The sequence below is a fragment of the Talpa occidentalis genome, unplaced genomic scaffold, assembly GCF_014898055.3.
Source record: "Talpa occidentalis isolate TD23 unplaced genomic scaffold, MPIMG_talOcc4v2.1 talOcc4.17, whole genome shotgun sequence".
NCBI classification, from domain to species: domain Eukaryota; kingdom Metazoa; phylum Chordata; class Mammalia; order Eulipotyphla; family Talpidae; genus Talpa; species Talpa occidentalis.
In genome coordinates, this window is record NW_023601754.1 from 42958334 (window position 1) to 42976991 (window position 18658).

Sequence of the window (18658 nt, forward strand, 5' to 3'; positions counted from 1 at the left end):
AGATCCAGAGCAGGGAGCAGAGCAGGCAGAAGGACCGAAGTACCTGCTGAGGGGAGCAGCGGGCGGCAGGAGAGGTCTGCGCGGCCATGTGGAACCCTCCTCCGGTGGCATGGGAGCAGCCCGGGGATCGAACCGGCTCCGCGGAGGCTGCGGGCAGCTTCGCAACCAGCGCTCAACCGCTGCGCCACCGGGGAGGCCCGCAATGCCTTTTCAACTACATTTCACCTTCAGTCAGTTTCCTTCTTAAAAACACTGACTTTAGCTAAGCATAGTCCCTCTCTGGCATTCCACCGCTCCTTAGTGTTCATTTATTCAGCACAACCTCAGAGGGGCCTTGCTAGGCTTTTGGGGTCTGGTGCTAGAGTCACACCCTACTCCGACCAGACTAACTGGGGGACATCTCTACATTCAACCAATATTTACTGAGATCTTACATGTGCTAGCCACTATTCTAGAAGGTATTGGGGACTCAGCAGGTACAAGAACAGTCAAGTTCCTGTCCACATGGAGTTAACATTCTAGAGTCTGTCAGTTGCTGTCGAAGTGAACTGTGTTTACGAAAATATTCTACAGTCTGTTCTGTCCAGTGCAGTGCGCAACCACATGTTGCTATTGAGCACTTAAATCTGGCCAGAAACAAAAAAAATTAGTTATAATTGATTAAATTTAATTAGTTGCTCATGCTTAGTGGCTATCATACTCTCTAGTATGGATAGCACAAGACATGGAAGCTTAACCAGTCAGTGATAACTCAGTGGTCAGGACTCTGACAGGAAGAATCAGCAGAGCAATAAGAATTGTAATGGAGGAAAAAGTCAGGGCACTGAGGACACCGAGAGCCCAGTGGTGGCAGCAGGTCCAGCTGAAGGGCTGCAGGGAAGCACCGGGGGATGTCAAGTGAAGGGCAGTCCTTAGGGCCGTGTGTATGGAGACAGCGTGGGACGGTGACTGTGCCTCTCTAACCTGCGCCTGGCCCCTCGCCCCAGATCATGACGCGTCCGTCTGCGGCCAACAAGAACTTCCCTTACCACGTGCGCACGTCTCAGATCGCCTCAGCCGGGGCCCCGGGCCCGGGAGGGAGCCAGTCCGCGGACAAAGCCTTCCCGCAGCACGTCTACGGAAACGTGACGTTCATCAGCGACTCGGTGCCCAACTTCACGGAGCTCTTCTCCATCCCCCCGCCCGCCTCCTCCGTAAGCCCCGCGCTCCCGGCGCCCGAGGAGCTCGGGCGCCGCCCCTGGAGTACCTGACCCCGCTCCCGGCCCCGCCGCCCGCCCCCGCGCCGGGGCGCCTGAGCCCACCCCCCCGCCTTTCGCACGCCCCGCGCCCCCACCGCCGCCGCGCCGTGCCCCGGCGCCCGCGCCCACCCTGCCGGACTGGTCCTGGCGCTCCCTCCGCACGCCCCCCAGAAGCCGCGCGCGGTGCCCCCGCCGCCAGCCTTCCGCGGCTCGCCCCCACCGCCCCGGCCGCCGCCGGGGCGCGCCCGCGCGCCCTGACACCGCCCCTCGAGTACCTGGCCCCGCTGCCCTGGCGCCCGCCACTCGCTCCCTCCCTGACTGACACGTGCGCCCACTTCTCGGGGAGGGGGGCTCCTCCGGGGGGAGGAGGAAGGGCCTTCGGGGCCGCATCTGCCCCCCCGTTGGTACCGGGCGACCTCTGACCCTGACCCCCCTCCCAGGCCGGGAAGCAGGTGGAGGAGACGGCGGTGGCGGCTGCGGCGGCGGCCCCGAGGGGCCGCGTGGTGACCATGGCCGAGCCGGGGGCGGCCTCCCCGCCCCTTCCCACTCGGTTCCCAAGGCGGCTGACCCGAGCTGGGATGGCCCGACGCCGCCCTACCAGCCGCTCGTGCCCCAGACGGCGGCGCCGCACACCGGCTTCACCGAGTACTTCAGCATGCACACGGCCGGGGGCGCCGCACCCCCGGTCTGAGCCCCTGCCCTCCCCTGCCCCCCGGGCCGCGCGCCGGGCCCCAGCCCGGCTACGGACCCCCGATCGGCCCCGATCCCGGGGCTGGGCCGCGCCAGACCTCCCCGCCCCGCCCCCTCGCGCGCCCGGGAGGCCGCGTAGTGCCCAGCGCCCCCGCCCCGTCTGTGCCAAACGGTCCCGCGGGAGCCGCTCTCCCCGTCCCCTCCCTCAGCCCCTGCCCCGAGCGGCGCCGGATTCTGGGCTCCCGCTGTTCCGTGACCTCCGGCCCCCGGGCCCCCTCCGAGACTTCTGACCCCGCGGGACCCCGGAACACCAGTGACCGTCGCGGGACCCCGCCCGTGGCCCTGCAGGACGCCGCGACCCCACGCCTCTGGCCTCTGCCCCGGGACGGACACTGCGCAGCCGGCCTCCACCCCGAAACCTCCCCTCGGGCCTCTGCGACCGCGCACCCGAGCGCTGCCCCTCCAGCCTCCATGCCGGGGCCTCGCCCTGGGCCCCAGCGGGAAGACTTTTTTCCCTTCTTGCCAAATAAAGAGGATTCGTTGTGTTTTTATCTATAAGATGGCTTCTTTGTATCTTGGGGCTCAGAGGTGGGGCTGAGAAAGAACCAGTCCAGGCTCGGACCTCGACGTGTCCGTCTGTGAAATGGCATTTTGGGGCCTGCAATAACCTGGCCTTTATGTTGACCCGGAATCTGGGCGCACCGAAGATTCGAATCATGCAGCGCAGCCCTTGGCTGCACTGCTCCTTTACTACCTTCTCTTCCCTCGTCAGAGGTGGAGGCGCCCTCTAGCGGCGCAAACTTCTCTTAGCCTCCCGCACCCCGAGTCGGGACTGTGATTTTTACCACTGCGCATGTGTACATTCTCTTCGCCGGCCGAGATTACTACTGCGCATGCGGCTGGGACCAGTGGGCGGGGACGCTTCCGGAAGTCTCCTTGTGTGGAGGCGGGGTTGTGGGGCGGGGTTGCGTGCTCCGCAGTCCTCCCAAGGCCTCTCTGACCTGCGGCTCCGCGACTTCTCGCCTGCTCTCCGTCTTCCCTCCCACAGCGGCCGCTCAGCCCCCGCCCCCTGGCCCTCCCAGCGGGTCTTCACCGGGCCTCTCTGGCCCGAGCGTCCCCTCATCTCTCTGATCTGGCCTATCCGGCTCCGGAGGGAGGCGCGGGTGGGTGAGCGAAGCTGTGCGTCTATGTGGTCCAGGCCCCGGAAGACGGGCTCCGCCCCCAGCACCCTCTCGCGCCCCGCCCCCGGCTGGCGGGGTCTCCCCGGGACCATCCGGGCCTCTCCCGGCCGGGCCCGCGCTCTCTATGGAGGCCCCCGCCGGGCTGTAGAGCCCTTCGCCCCCTGGGGACGCACCCGTCTGTAAGGTCCCTTTCGGCCTGCAGCGACCCGCGCCTGTAACTGCTGGATACCATTTATGGGTTCAGCCACCTATGAGGGCCCTTGTCTGTGAGGGGCTCCCACGGTCCCTAAGGGTCGGCCCGTCCGTGACGAGCCCATTTACAGGGTCTTCCATGGAGCTGTAGGGCCCATCCCTCCGCTGCCAGAGCGCTTCTACTGCGACGGTTCCCTTCGCCGGAACTGCGATTCCTGGACCTCCCGGGTCTACACGGCTATGTCCCGTCTGTAGAGGTCGCATTTGCAGGGCCTCACGGGTGGAGGGTCCTCTCGGGTCTGTAAGCGTCAGTGCGGGAGGAGGTGATGGCCCCGAGCCGGGCTCTGGCCGTGGCGCTGACGCTGTCTTTGGCGGTGCTGGGGCCGCTGTCCCCTGGGGCCCGGGCTGGGGACTGCAAGGGACAGCGCCAAGTGCTGCGGGAGGCGCCAGGCTTCGTGACGGATGGCGCGGGCAACTACAGCGTCAATGGCAATTGCGAGTGGCTCATCGAGGGTGAGTGGGGCAGCTTGGGTCACACACACCCACTCATCCCCTAATTCATTCATCTGTGGACTCATTAATCCACTTGCCTCATTCCCAGAGAGCCCGCTGTGGTGCAGGCCTTTTGCTCTAAAATGCAGCCAGGCTAGACCCTTCCCTGGAAGGCCTTGAAATCTGATGGGAAAGTTGCATCCAGACTCAGATGGACAATTAAAAGCCAGGAGCATCAGTGGTATTAGGGTCATCGTTAGAAACTCAGGCACTGAGCTCAATGATCTGGCATTAAATTTGGGCTCCGCTTCTTACTAACTTTGTGGCTTTGGTGATAGCTTGGTAGTGCTGTGTCTTTAACCCCTGCGCCACCAGGGAGGCCCTTAACTTTGTGACTTTGGGCAGGTGGTTTCCTTCCTTTCTTTCTCTGAGATTCAGCTCCCCTACCCCCCTACTCCCCTTTTTAAAAAAGATTTATTGACAAGAACAGGGGTACAGGCCAGATGTGCGGGAGGGTGAGAGGATTCACCAGAGACAGAGCAGGGAGCAGAACAGGCAGACTAACTGAAATACACTGCTGAGGAGAGCAGTGGGCCAGACAGGAGAGGTCTGCCGGGCCATGTGGGTTATGGGAAGGAAAGGAAATGAGAATGAGTATTTAACATGCCTGACACATAGTAAATGTTCAACAAATGGTATGAGGATTATTACTGACAGTTTGTTTTTAAAGAACGTTAGTAAAAAGACATTGGCCACTGGGATACATTGGAGACCAAGATAGTCCCAACAGTCCCCAATGACAGGAATCCAGTGGGGGGGAGACAAACACTTTAATAGACTGTGACAGCCCAGAGTGGTTAGGACTGTGATGGAGGAACCTGCTCGTTCTGAGGGAGCCTAAAGGAGGTACCTGACCTGGGCACAAGCAGAGAACTTCCTAGGGAGAGCATAGAGGGCTTCCTAGAGGAGGAGATGACTGAGCTGAGAGATAAAGGACCAACAGGAATCAGCCAGGAGGAAGAAAAGTGTTTCGGGAATTACCTGTGCAAAGGCCCTAGCCCTACCCATATGGTCTCCCAGTCCAATGGGGGAAATAGATCCATCCCCAGGGAATGGGAAGCCAGAAATGTCTGACTTAAACTGGGCTGTAGTTGAGACCAGAAGCATGTGTAGATGGAGCAAAAGAGCATTCCAGGCAGGAGAATAGTTGGTGCAAAGGCCTGGGAGCAGGAAGGATGGTGCTTTTGAGGAGCTGGTATGCTGGAACACATAGTACAAGAAGATAAACTATGAGCCAGAGGCTAGAGGATTGGTAAGAGCCAGAAGGTGTGTGTTGAACCTTGTGATTTTGTACTGTATCCTGAGGGCAATAGGCAGGTGAAAGAGAAGTCCAAGGCACTGGCTAGAAAAGTGTGGGAAGGCCTCCTGTGAGTGTAGGGGATGGCCTCCTAGGAGAGGTGGGCCCAGGCAAAGGCCACAGGTGTGACAGCCTTGGCTGCTGTGGGGCCTCTTTTGGCAGGTTATGGAGGAACTATGGAAGGAAAGCTTGATCTGATTTGTGATTTAGAATGTCTCAATGGCTGCTGTGTGGGCTGTGGATGAAATATGTTTCTTGGAGGTGAGAGCCTCTGACTGTCCCCAGCTTGGGAATCATTCCTGTCAGTGGGTGAGAACAGAATAGGAAGTATGCATATGTTTTCTCTGGCCTAGTTGGGAATGGTAGAGCAAAACATAGACATTTAGCCCTCAAAGTACTCAGGGCTGAGATGGAAGGAGGAATAGGCATTGGGTGGGTGGGTAGATGGGCCTAGGGGAATAAGAGAACTCTGCTGGGGCGGGGGTGTTACTGGAACAGGGTTCTGAAGTATGCATAAGAGTTTGCTGGATGAAAAGTATGAAACACTTGCTGTAAAGATAAAAAGGAGGTGGGCCTCCCTGGTGGTGCAGCGGGTTGAGCTCCACGCTGTTAAGCTGTCCGCAGCCTCTGCAGCGCGGGTTCCATTTCCGGCCGGCCAGGAAGAAACCCACATGGCGCGGCAGACCTCTCTTGCCTCGCCCGCTGCTCCTCTCAGCAGTGTCTTCAGTCCGTCTGCCTGTTCTGCTCCCCACTCTGTCGCTGGTGAATTCTCTCACCCTCCCGTGCCTCTGACTGTACCCCAGTTCTTGTATAAATAAAAAAAAGGATAAAAGAGAGACTTGGGCTGTAGGAGCCATGTCTAGGTTTGTCTGGTCTGCTTGGACTGTTGACTGGGAGGTGAGGAGGGCACTGGAAGCAGGGAAAAGAGGACTTTGAATTTCAAGCTTGGCTTTTCTCTTGGGGTTGATGGGAAGCAACAAAAGGATTTTCAGCAGGAATGGGGCATGGCTCTCAAGCTAGCCTGCAGAAGCAGGTGAGTTCTGAGCTGGGACAGGGAGTAAAACAGTTGCAAAGCTTCGTCATTGACACTTGGGGACCAACCGGTTGGATGTTGGGGTATGGAGGAGCCCAGGGGACATGCAGACCTCCTTGATCACCCATCCTTCCCGATGTCTATCACTTCTAAGAACCATCATGTTCCCCCATCTGTTAAAAAGTAAGCCACTGACACACTTACTTTTGTACTACATACACACTTTACTGTACCCAGTCCTTATAATACCCTCATGAATGAGGGGCTTTTGGGGGGTTTTTCTCTGTATGGGATGGCAGGGGGTGGGGCCCATGTTGGGTGGAAACAGGAGACCTTGTACTTAGGGAGGAACTTGGGGGAGCAGATGGTGAGCTGGCCTCTGGCAGACACTTGACAAAGACATACTTGTTGTGATTCTGGCAACAGAGTTTTATAGTTGGCTTGAAGCTGGTAAGATCTGGGAGGGCTGGTTGGCTGGTTGGCTGAAGGGTTCTTTTGCCTTCCCCAGCCTGTGGGTCCAGGTCTATGTGTGCTGTTCTTGGGCGCTCCTGTCGGGACCTAAAGGAGAGATAAAAACCAACTTGAATATTCATTCTTTTGTGTATTTCTTCATTCCTTCATCCAGCATTTCCGGAGCCTTTGTCAGTGCCAGGTCCTGTGCTAGGCAGTGTCAGGGAGGGACTCCAAGATGAATTAGGTCCAGGCCCTGCCCTGTGGACCTCTTAGGCTGCAGGGGAGACACACCTGGACACAGACGATCATGGCCTAGAGGAAGGAAGGTTATAACGGGATGTAACAACCCCAAGAGGGACACGTAACTGAGCCAGGGGGTATCAGGGAAGGCTGATGGTGGAGAAATTTGCTAGTGGGAAGGAAAAATGTTGCTCCAGACAGAAGCTCAGGCCCCCAGAGAGCTGCAGTCAGCAAGGTGATGTGGGACTGCAAATGCCAGGCTAGGGAGCTGGACTCTCTCCTGGGAATGGTGAGGAGCTGTGGAAGGCTTTTGAGCAGGGGAGGATCCCTCATGGACACCTATCAGGGCAAGACAGGAGGCCAGGTAGGAGGGGGATTCTGTGATCCTGTGAGAGAGGATGAGGCCTGGACTGGCATATTACAGTCATCATCTTGTAGAACCATTCAACCAGCTTTGGTAGGCAGGGAGAATTAGTCACATTTTACCTCACGAAAACTGAGAATCTGGGCCTCCCTGGTGGCTCAAGGGGCTAAGTCTCAGCACTGAGAAGCTATCTGTAGCCACTGCAGCATGAGTTCTATCCCTAGCCAGGGAGCTGACCCACATGGCGCAGCAGACCTCTCCTGTCTCGCTTCTGCTGCTCCCCTCAGCAGTGTATTTCAGTCAATCCACCTGTTCTGCTCCCCACTCTGTCTCTGGTGAATTCTCTCACCACCCCCCCCCCCCCCCCCCCCCCCCCCCCCCCCCGCTCCCCGCTCCGGCCTAGTTCTAGTATGCATAAATAAATAAACCTTAAAAAAAAAAGAAAACTGAGAATCAGCAAGCCCATGAAACTGGGCTAAGATCATGCAGCTTGCGAGTGTCTAGTATTCAGATGGGTGGACAGAGGGTTGTGCAGGAAGGGCTGACCCAGGCCTTCCAGCAGTCAGAGTGCAGAGCTAGAACTCAGGTCTCCTTACTTGCCGTAGCACAAAAGACTTCTTTACGCTTGTAGTGTGATATGTGGCATCAGAGAACCTTCTGGAATCAGGCCCCCTCAGAGAGCAGGGGTATTGGTGGTGTGAGGAGTACCTCTTGCACACCAGTGCAGGTGGAGGTCAGCTGGAACTGCAGTCATCTGAACTCTCAGCTGGGCCAAGCATCCAGAGGCTCCTTTTCAGGGCTGGCACTTGACACTGTCTGTGAGCTCAGCTGTGTCGCCTTTGTGTGGCCCTTCCACGTGACTTTGGCTTTTCGTTGCATGAGAACTGCATTGGGAGAAGGAGTATCATAGGGGCCCAAGTAGATGCTGCGAGACTTTCTCTGATCTAGCCTTGGAATGTCACTGTTGCTGCTTTGCTTTGATCAAGCATGTCTGAGGCTCTTCCCAGATGCTAGCGGCAGAGAATCTGGCCTCACCTCTGCAAGGAAGGAGTGGCAATGTGTTTGAATGGATCCACCTCAGTACCTGCAAGTCCCCACTTGGCAACTGAAGAAAAAGGTTCAGAAAGGTTAGGTGACTTACCCAAGGTCACACAGCTAGTAGCTAGTAAGTGGTGGAACCAAGCTTGCTACTATAGCAACCAGAGAGATGACTCTCTGGGTGGGGGCTGTGATGCCTGAAGGTTTAGCCTTTGTCCAGGGGGCCTCTTCCCTTAGAGTTTTGTTCAATCTGGGAAAGGGGACTGTCACAGGGGTCCTTTTGGGTCTGGAAGTATGCCTTTCTCCTGGGACCTGGGCTGTAGATATGCCAGCACCTGGGGATGTCTGAGGTTCCAGCGTAAACTGGAACTTTCTGGGTGGCTATGGGAATGGGGTTCCTCTTACTGCACTACATTTTTCCCATCTGAATAGTGGGAGGTGTTCAGCCTGATCTCGGGAGCCCTTCCCTGAACATCTGCCCATCTCAGGGTGACAGCTCTAACCTCCCTGGTCTATAAGATCAGGAACCCCTCCAAGGCAGGGCCCAGGTCGGACTCATCTTGGGACCCCCCACATCACTCGGAGCAGGTCTTGGTGTTTGCAGAGGGCTGCATGGAGGCGTGCGGAAAGGGTCCATAGCTGAGTCCACCCCCATGGTTCTCCCCCCCAGCCCCAAGCCCCCAGCACCGGATCCTGCTGGACTTCCTCTTCCTGGACACAGAATGCACCTATGACTACCTGTTTGTGTATGATGGGGACTCCCCCCGAGGCCCCCTGCTTGCCAGTCTGAGCGGGAGCACCCGGCCTCCGCCCATCGAGGCTTCCTCAGGCAAGGTTGGTGGGGCCGGCCTGTGGGGCTGTGGCTGGAAGATCTAGGGGGAATGTGAGGAAAGGGGCGACAGAAGAAGAGGGGAGGGATGGAGGCACTGGGAGGGGCCTGGCATCAGACAGGACACAGGACAAAGAAAGGCATGGAAGACCAAGGAAGGAGTGGGGACCCCCAACAGAACCAGCCTCTTAGTCTAGTCCCCAGAACCTGCCCACCTTGTGCCTACAGATGCTGCTGCACCTTTTCAGCGATGCCAACTACAACTTGCTGGGCTTCAACGCTTCCTTCCGCTTCTCCCTGTGCCCAGGGGGCTGCCGCAGCCATGGGCAATGCCGGCCCCCCGGCGTGTGTGCCTGTGAGCCGGGCTGGGGGGGCCCTGACTGTGGCCTGCAGGAGTGCCCAGCCTACTGTGGCAGCCATGGTACCTGCGCCTCGGTGAGCTTGAACCCCACCGTGTCCCCCAGGCCTGATCTGTGACCACACCTACTGCTCCTGTTTCCTAGCTCTGAATTGGGCCTTACCTGAAACTAGCCCTGCCACCTACCCTCTTCCCAGACACCTGCCCCACCAGGGACTCTGCTCTCACCCCACTACTCCCCTTCTTCCAGCTCCCACCTGTTACTGCAGATCCACCCCACCTTCACCTGGGGCCCCTGCCCTGCCTGCTGCATCCTCGTTTGTACCCCACGTCACCTGTGCTCTTGCCCTCTCCTGCACCAGCCGGGTGCACCTCCATCCTCTCACCCAGCCCCTCTCTGATCCCGGCCCCCGGCCCTGATTACTGAATTTTGACCCCTGATCTTGAGCCTGTGCCAAATATATCCAGCTTTGGGACTGGATCGTGTTTATCCCCTCTGTGCCTTGACCTCCCATCTGAGCTCTTCTAGCCCAGGTGGACATTGACCTTTGCTCTTCTCATTGACCTTTTCTCTCTTGGTCTTTCTTTTCTCCTCTGCCTCCCTCTGATTGTGTGTCTTTCTCCTGCTCTCTCTCCCCCCCCCCTTTTTCTCTTCTCTTTTCTTGGCCATCCCATTTTTTGCCTGTGTCTCTCTCTGTTCCTACCACCCACCTCTCTCTCTCTCTCTCTGTGTCCTCTTCCCGGAAGCCCCTAGGACCTTGCCGCTGTGAACCTGGTTTCCTGGGACGCGCCTGTGACCTGCACCTGTGGGAGAACCAGGGGGCTGGCTGGTGGCACAATGTGAGTGCCGGGGACCCCGCCTTCTCTGCTCGCATCGGGGCAGCTGGCGCCTTCCTGTCCCCGCCGGGGCTGCTGGCTGTTTTTGGAGGTGAGCAGATGGGTGTACATATGGGCCCAGGAGACCTGGCAGGCAGTCTGTGGCCAGGGCTTGAGACCCCCCACTCTTCCGCAGGCCAGGATCTCAACAGTGCCCTGGGCGACCTCGTCCTATATAACTTCTCTGCCAACGCCTGGGAGCGCTGGGACCTGAGTCCTGCCCCGGTATGGATCCCACCTCTGTCGTGCCCGGAGGCACCCCCTGCGCCCCCTTTGGCTTGGTACAGGCCCACAGCTCCTCCCTGCTTTCTGTCTGGTTTTTCTTTGTAACTCCCTTTCTACGTTTTCTCTTTCTGTGCCTCCTGTCTCTGTCGGTCCATGTCTCTTTGGGTCCAGTGTGTCTTGACTTGCTTTTCTCCATCATTTCCCTTCTGTTTGTGGCTCCCTGCCTCCTCCCTCTCTTTCTGAGTTTCTCTGTTTTTTTTTTTTTTTTCATTTTATTTTTTAAAGATTTATTTATTTATTTGTATAAGCGCTGGGTATAGTCAGAAGCGCGGGAGGGTGAGAGAATTCACTAGAACCAGAGTGGAGAGCAGAACAGGCAGACTGACGAAGTACACTGCTGAGGGGAGCAGCGGGCCGCAGGAGAGGTCTGCGTGCCATGTGGGACCCTCACCGGCGGCCGGGGATCAAACCGACGCTGCGGAGGCTGTGGGCAGCTTCGCAACATGGTGCTCAACTGCTGCGCCACTGGGGAAGCCCTTCTCCGTTTTTATTTGCATGAATCTGTTTCTCTGGCTCCGTCTCCTCTCCTTGTGTATCTCTGTGTCTACCCGCCATGTCTCTGTCTCTCCATCTGCTTGTCTCTGCATCTGTATGGTTCTTTGTCATTCTGTGTGTCATATCTGTCCCCATCTCCATCTCCCTGTCTCTTCCTCACAGGCGGCACGTCACTCCCACGTGGCTGTGGCCTGGGCTGGCTCCCTGGTGCTGATGGGCGGTGAGCTGGCTGATGGCTCCCTCACCAGCGATGTGTGGGCCTTTACTCCGCTGGGCGGGGGCCACTGGGAGCTCCTGGCACCACCGGCATTTGGTTCCTCGGGACCACCAGGCCTGGCCGGTCACGCAGCTGCTCTGGTAGATGACGTCTGGCTCTACGTGTCTGGTGGCCGCACCCAGCACGACCTATTTTCCTCTGGCCTCTTCCGTTTCCGCTTGGACATCACCAGTGGGGGCTATTGGGAGCAGGTGATTCCAGCAGGTGGGCGGCCCCCTGCTGCCACTGGCCACTCCATGGTGTTCCACGCCCCCTCTCGTGCTTTGCTGGTTCACGGTGGACATCGGCCTTCCACTGCCCGGTAAGTGAACCGCTTGGGACCTTTGGTCTTCAGTGGACAGAGATCACTGATGGGCTCCTGCAGTCAGACAGTTGGTCACTCCTTCCGTTCTCCCCTCCTTTACTCCTTCAACCCCTCATTCCCTAGTCTTTCATTCAGTTTCTTGGTCCATTGCCTCCTGCCCATCCATCCATTCAGCTGACCTCAGCCTGGCTAGATTGTGTGGGGAACCTAGAGAGGGGTCTAATCCGGTCCTGCCCACGAGGAATTTCTCGCTGTGAGGGGACCTAAACATAGTCACACCATTACTCCTGGGTGATCCCACAAGTGCTAAGACCCAAGAGGAGGAAGAGAGGCTCTGCCTACCCTGAGCCCTTCTCTGCCCCTCTGTAGGTTCTCTGTGCGGGTCAATTCCACTGAGCTTTTCCATGTGGATCGGCGTGTGTGGACAACCCTGAAGGGCCGGGATGGGCTTCAGGGCCCGCGGGAGCGAGCCTTCCACACGGCCAGCGTCCTGGGCAACTACATGGTAGTCTATGGTGAGAAGGCTTCCCGATTTCACCTGCCCTGCCCACCTGGGGCCCAAGCCAGCCCCGACCTGAGGCTCCCTGCATGGGTCTCCCTACCTGCCCCAGGCTTGCCAGCTGTGTGCCTTTCCTCCTTTCCCAGGGGGCAACGTGCACACCCATTACCAGGAGGAAAAGTGCTATGAAGACGGCATCTTCTTCTACCACCTTGGCTGCCATCAGTGGGTGTCAGGGGCTGAGCTTGCTCCCCCAGGAACCCCGGAGGGTGAGTCACCCTGTTTCCTTGAGGGACTCCTGAGGCTTACACTACTCCTCAGTGCATCTGGGCTTTCTTGGGGTGAGCTAAACATCCTGTTGGAGCTGAGTCAGAAACAGGGTGTTGCTGTCGAAGTGGAGCAGTTACCACAGAATCAAACTGGGGTTCTGACCCAGGCTTAACCAGTTCCTCCCTGCCCCAGGGAACAGCCTAAAAAATACTATATTTCCAAGGTGACAGAATAGGCAAGAGACAGAACCAGGATAGCTGGCTCCAAATGGTCATCTGTGCAGAAATCATCATTTAATCTCTCTCTGTGCCTCCCTTTCCCCATCTGTAAAATGGGGACTGTAATAACGTGGGCCATCAGCTGTTGTGAGAGTAAATTGAGATGATGCTTGAGGAATAAAGACCCCAAGGCAAGGGCTTGACATACTGCCTTTCTAACAGTGGTGACTATCTAGGCCAGTGGACTCATCAGGGAGGGGGTGCGCCTTCAGTTGTCAGAATTGTCAGATCAGAGATACCATGCAAATCAGAAGAAAGCCACAGGCCCTCTCCTCAGAAAGGCTCTTGGCTTGTATACACAAATGACATATTTCAGGGTGCTGCGAACCTTCTGGTGCCCCTCTGTTCTTCCCGCCCCACTGAGCAGAAGAGTGAGGACATAGGACAAACCTGAGGAAGGGACATTAGCCCTTAAGGGTGGGCAGGAGGTTCAAAGGAGCCCTACGTGGCCATCAGAAATACAACCCAGGCCTGACACTGAAGGCCTCCATTCCAGGGCTTCTCCTGCCCCATCTCTGCTTTAGGTCCTTTTTATATGAGGTTTCCAGAGGCCTCTTCCTCCTCTGCCATTTGTGAGTCCCCAGGCCAAGTCCCACATGCGCAAGGGGTAGGAGGTCAGTAGCTGACCACTCACCTGCCAGTCAGAACTCTGGTTGTGACAGAAATCCAACCCAACCTCCATAAAAAAGGGAGAATTTCTTGACTCACTTGAGTGATGGTGTCAGTCTCTCTCCAGCTCTCTGCCGTGTTTGCTCTAGTCTGTAGCAGGGCCGCATTTTGGCGATGCTCACCAGCAGCTCGGGGCTCCTATCCCACCCCTTATTTATTTATTTATTTTTTTTAAAGATTTATTTTATTTATTTATACAAGCACTGGGTATAGTCAGAAGCGCGGGGGTGGCGAGAGAATTCACCAGAGCCAGAGTGGGGAGCAGAGCAGGCAGAAGGACTGAAGTACACTGCTGAGGGGAGCAGCGGCGGCAGGAGAGGTCTGCGCGCCATGTGGGACCCTCCTCCAGTGGCCAGGGAGCAGCCAGGGATCAAACTGGCACTGCAGAGGCTGTGGGCAGCTGCGCAACCCAGCACTCAACTGTTGCGCCACCGGGGAGGCCCCCCACCCCTTTTAAATGCCCAGAAAGGAAAGAGAGCGTTTCCCCAAGAATCATAGGAACTGGTCACTGACACCGAGCGGCCTGGGTAAAACCCCTGCTGCCAGAGACAGGGGCAGCTCAGCTTGAGCCTTGTGGACTGGGAGTATGAGAGAGTGGTGTTCCACCGTGGCTACATTTGTAGAAAAATAAAGCAAGATGTAGAAGTCTAGCCTTATGCCCAAGGCCACACATCTAGTCAGTGGTTAACTCATGGTTTGAACCCAGGTAAACAGTAGACTCAGGACTTGAGCCCAAGTCTTTCCAACCCCAAAGATCCTTCTCTGTCAGAAAGATGGTTTGGGCAAGGTATGACTAGAGATGGTACAGGCTAGGCAGGCTGGGAGGTTTCCTTGGGCAGGTGGGTTGAAGTGGGAACCAGGAGCCTGGGCTGAGGCCTAGGAGAGTCAGGGGCGGTCTCCTGGGACAGGGGAGCCATGAAGGTGGTAGTGGGACAGGATGGGGTCTCATGTCTTTTGGGGATCTCTTTCTCTTAGGCCGAGCAGCGCCTCCCAGTGGTCGCTACTCCCATGTGGCGGCTGTGCTTGGGGGCAGTGTACTATTGGTGGCTGGGGGATACAGTGGCCGGCCCCGTGGGGACTTGATGGCTTACAAGGTGCCCCCCTTTGTGTTCCAGGCACCTGCCCCAGATGTGAGTATTGGGGTGACAGGGAGAGGGTGGTTAGGAGAAGGTAGCATTGTTTCTACAAATGAGGGAGAAAGTTGGGGGTTTTGGGGGGGAAGGAAGGCCACAAGACAAGGAAGGTCTGTCCTCAGGTTCAAGGGAGGAGGAATGGAGGTCCTTGGGGTTAGGGGAGGAGAGGAGAGGGTTGCTGAGTAGTCAGGGTTCCCTGGGATAATCCCATTAAGTGGGTACTTAGGGACAAGCCCAGGATGGAAACGCCCTTTCACTCCATCTCTTCACAGTACCACCTGGACTATTGCTCCATGTACACAGACCACAGTGTCTGCTCCCGAGATCCTGAATGCAGCTGGTGTCAGGGGGCCTGCCAAGCCGCACCACCTCCTGGGACTGCCTTGGGGCCTGTGAGTGACTGTCCTAACACTCTGTCCCCTAGCACAGAAACCAGGGTCTCCTCTGTCTGAACCAAGTAGAGAATGACTTTCCCCCACTTGGGAAACCTGTTTTCATACCTATAATCATCATTCCTGAATGCTGACCCCTGAACATTTGACCTTAACCCTGATTCTTTCAAACTTAGGGCCCTGTCCCCATATCCCCCATCCTCTCCATCATCCTCATTTCAACTCCACTTTCAGTTCCCTTCTCCAATTTCCTGACCCCTTCCATCCCCACTCTCTTGTATGCTCAGCCCTTCTAAGACCCCTTAAATCCCGGTGGATGATGACCCCTGTCCCCTCCCCTCCCTGCAGTGTCCTGCTGCCAGCTGCCTGGGCCTGGGCCGCCTCCTGGGGGACTGCCAGGCCTGCCTGGCCTTCAGCAGCCCCGCAGCTCCTCCCCGCGGGCCTGGTGCCCTGGGCTGGTGTGTGCACAACGAGAGCTGCCTGCCTCGGCCTGGTGAGTGCCCAGTGATGGTGCAGGAGGGAGCCAGCAGCACCCCATTCTGACCCCTCACCCCCTTCCTGTCATCACAGAGCAGGCCCGCTGCCGAGGGGAGCAGATCTCAGGCACCGTGGGCTGGTGGGGCCCTGCACCTGTCTTCGTCACATCCCTGGAGGCCTGCGTCACCCAGAGCTTCCTGCCTGGCCTGCACCTGCTCACTTTCCAGCAGCCCCCCAATGCCTCTCAGCCCGACAAGGTGGGGAGCCCGGGATGAGGCTCAGCATGTAGTGTGGAGGGACCTCATCTGAGAGTTCTCGTTTGTCAGATGGATCACTGTTTATCACTCTGTGTTTACCTCATAAATCTGTACAGTTAAGGGCCTGATTTTTCTTGTTGACTTACTCTTTTAAAATTGTGGTAAAACACATAAAATTTACCACTAGTGACAGTTGGCTGTCACATTCACAGTATTCTGCAACTGTCACCACCATCTAGTTCAAGGGCATTTTTACCACCCCACCATTAAACCCTGGACCTTTTAAGTAATCCCTCTCCATTCTCTGTTCCTCCCGGTGCCTGGCAGCCCTGATCTGAAGCAGCCTGAGGGCTGTGGGGACTGCAGGGCAGTGCAGATGCACTTACACACACCCTCTGCCCCACTGGCACAGGTCTTGATTGTCCGCAGTACGACCATCACCCTGACTCCCAGCCCAGAAACCGATGTGTCCTTGGTCTACCGCGGCTTCATCCACCCCCTGCTGCAGGGCGGGCCTGGCCGGGGCACTGAGGACGTGGCTGTGTGGGCCCGGGCCCAGCGCCTCCATGTTCTGGCCCGCATGGCCCGTGGCCCTGACACAGAGAACATGGTGAATGCCTGGGACATGAATGTGGGGGCTGGGAAAGTGTAGTGTGGGGGAGCAATGGGGAGAAATTTGGGTCATGAGATGTATCCTTAATGGAGAGAGAGTGGGCTCTGGGGTTTCCAATTGTGAACAGAATTTGGGGGAATTTTGAAGGAGGTGGGGAAGGTCTATGTAACCAAGTCAGACTGCCCTGGGGAGGAAGTGGGTCTCTGGGAGGTTTGAGGGATGCTTAGAGGCTCTTGTGGGTCTAAGGGATACTGAGGCCTTTTTCCTCTTCCCAGGAGGAGGTGTGCGCTGGGTATTTGGGACTCTTGGAGGTTTCAGGGGTGGGAGTGGGGTGGAAAGTTCTGAAGTCCCTGTCTGTGCCACATTCCTACTCCAGGAGGAAGTGGGGCGCTGGGTGGCTCAGCAGGAGAAGGAGACGAGACGGCTACAGCGCCCAGGGTCTGCTCGCCTCTTCCCACTGCCTGGGCGAGGCCACAAGTATGCTGTGGAGATCCGCGGCCAGCTCAATGGCTCGGCGGGCCCTGGGCACAGCGAACTTACCCTGCTGTGGGACCGGACAGGCGTGCCAGGCGGCAGCGTGAGTCCCCAGGCCTAGATTCCCCGGGCCTTCTGAACCCCAGGCCACAAACGCTTAACCCTTGATCCTGTCCTCTTACTCCTTGACTCTTGGCCTCTGAACTTCAGGGTTTACGTTGACCTCAACATTTGATCCCAGGGACTGATCTGATCCCCTTTTCTGACCACTGCCCACATCTGACTCTGGGGATATTGACCTCTGACCTCTTGTCTCTAAATTCTTTCAAACTCTCATCCCCCGTTTGTCTACCCCTGTCCTAAAGCCTGATTTTCTGTGCATCTGAATTCTAAACCTTGTTTCCAAATACTTAAGTGTTTAGCTCCAAACTCTGATCCCTACTCCAAAACTTGACCCTGACCCTCAAATGACCCCTCCCCCAGGAGATCTCCTTCTTCTTCCTGGAACCCTACCGCTCTTCGGCCTGCACCACCTACTCCTCCTGCCTGGGCTGCTTGGCGGACCAGGGCTGTGGCTGGTGCCTGACCAGTGCCACCTGCCACCTGCGCCAGAGTGGGGCCCACTGTGGGGATGGGGACGACGGGGCCGGTGGATCCCTGCTGGTGCTGGTGCCTGCCCTCTGCCCACTCTGTGAGGAGCATCGTGACTGCCACGCCTGTACTCAGGTGCCTGCTGGGCCACAGAGGGAGGTCCTGGGGTGGAGGCAGCCCAACCAGGCTCCTGGGAAAGGGGGAGGGCTCCCCAGAGCTGCCATGGGCAGTTGAGGGAACCCTGGGTGTCAGGGACACACCTGGGGCCTTTGGATGCCAAGATGCCATTGCCCCAAGAAGGGAGTGGGGACTGGGCAGGAAGAACCAGTGGATCATTGGCTGAAGGGGAAAGTCTACAGAGGCTGACATCTGGGGAGGGAGTAGACTTGGTGGCCTGGTCTGTGGGACAGGGGGTAGGGAGAGGCCAGGGAAGCAGTTGCTTGTTGAGCTGGTGATGCAGGGGCCTGGCTAAGCAGGGGGCTTTTATTCCCCCACCCCCCAGGATCCCTTCTGCGAGTGGCATCAGAGCACCAGCCGCAAAGGGGACGCAGCATGCAGTCGGCGGGGCCGGGGCCGGGGTGCCTTGAAGAGTCCAGAGGAGTGTCCCCCACTCTGCAGCCAGTGAGCTCCACTGCTCCCAGGGACTGGGGTTCAGGGGGGAGTTGTGGAGTTCCGATCATGGTGTGAGCCCACTCCCCGTTCCCAGGCGCCTGACCTGTGATGACTGCCTGGCCAACTCCAGCCAGTGTGCCTGGTGCCAGTCCACCCACACCTGCTTCCTGTTTGCTGCCTACCTGGCCCGGTACCCGCATGGAGGCTGCCGCGGCTGGGATGACAGGTGTGGGGCGGCGTGGTGATGCAGACGGTGGCAACTTGGAGGAGAGAGTGGAGACAGGCCAGGTTCTAACCCCACATACTTGGTACCCTGCAGCGTGCACTCGGAGCCCCGGTGCCGGAGCTGCGACCGCTTCCTCACCTGCCATGAGTGTCTGCAGAGCCATGAGTGCGGCTGGTGTGGCAACGAGGACAACCCCACACTGGGACGGTGAGGCTGGACGGCGCCTGAACACGCCCAAGGGCAGGAGGAAGGGCTGTTGGCTCTCTGCTCCACCTGGTTCTGACAGATTCTTTGTTTGTCTGCCCCCATGCTGCTTCCTGTCTTTCATCTCTGTTTTTCTCTCTTTTCCCTCTCTCCATTTTTCTCTTTTCTCCCTCTCTGCTCTTTTTCTGCCTCTGTGACTTGTGTTCCCTCATCGCGCCTGTTTTCTTCCTCCTCTTCTGTTTCTGTCTCTGCGTCTCTCCC

At 57.6% G+C, this 18658-nt stretch overlaps 2 protein-coding genes across 2 annotated transcripts in view; both read left to right on the top strand.

The window, feature by feature from the left end:
• TMEM145 (transmembrane protein 145) overlaps positions 1-1929 on the top strand; it is a 14074-nt gene extending 12145 nt beyond the window's left edge. Inside the window, 2 exon segments of the mRNA XM_037515523.2 lie at positions 987-1242; positions 1679-1929. Of these exon segments, the coding sequence (XP_037371420.2) occupies positions 987-1242; positions 1679-1929 (507 nt within the window).
• Positions 1930-2925: 996 nt separating this feature from the next.
• The window catches only part of MEGF8 (multiple EGF like domains 8), a 38396-nt gene continuing 22663 nt past the window's right edge, over positions 2926-18658 (top strand). The window contains exons 1-18 of the mRNA XM_037516687.2: positions 2926-3814; positions 8949-9112; positions 9336-9542; positions 10213-10393; positions 10478-10566; positions 11284-11699; positions 12072-12217; positions 12348-12470; positions 14394-14548; positions 14824-14943; positions 15292-15436; positions 15514-15677; positions 16090-16287; positions 16667-16867; positions 17248-17490; positions 17858-17976; positions 18062-18193; positions 18287-18400. Of these exons, the coding sequence (XP_037372584.1) occupies positions 3628-3814; positions 8949-9112; positions 9336-9542; positions 10213-10393; positions 10478-10566; positions 11284-11699; positions 12072-12217; positions 12348-12470; positions 14394-14548; positions 14824-14943; positions 15292-15436; positions 15514-15677; positions 16090-16287; positions 16667-16867; positions 17248-17490; positions 17858-17976; positions 18062-18193; positions 18287-18400 (3104 nt within the window). The 5' untranslated portion in view covers positions 2926-3627. The remainder of the gene's footprint in view (positions 3815-8948; positions 9113-9335; positions 9543-10212; positions 10394-10477; positions 10567-11283; positions 11700-12071; positions 12218-12347; positions 12471-14393; positions 14549-14823; positions 14944-15291; positions 15437-15513; positions 15678-16089; positions 16288-16666; positions 16868-17247; positions 17491-17857; positions 17977-18061; positions 18194-18286; positions 18401-18658) is intronic.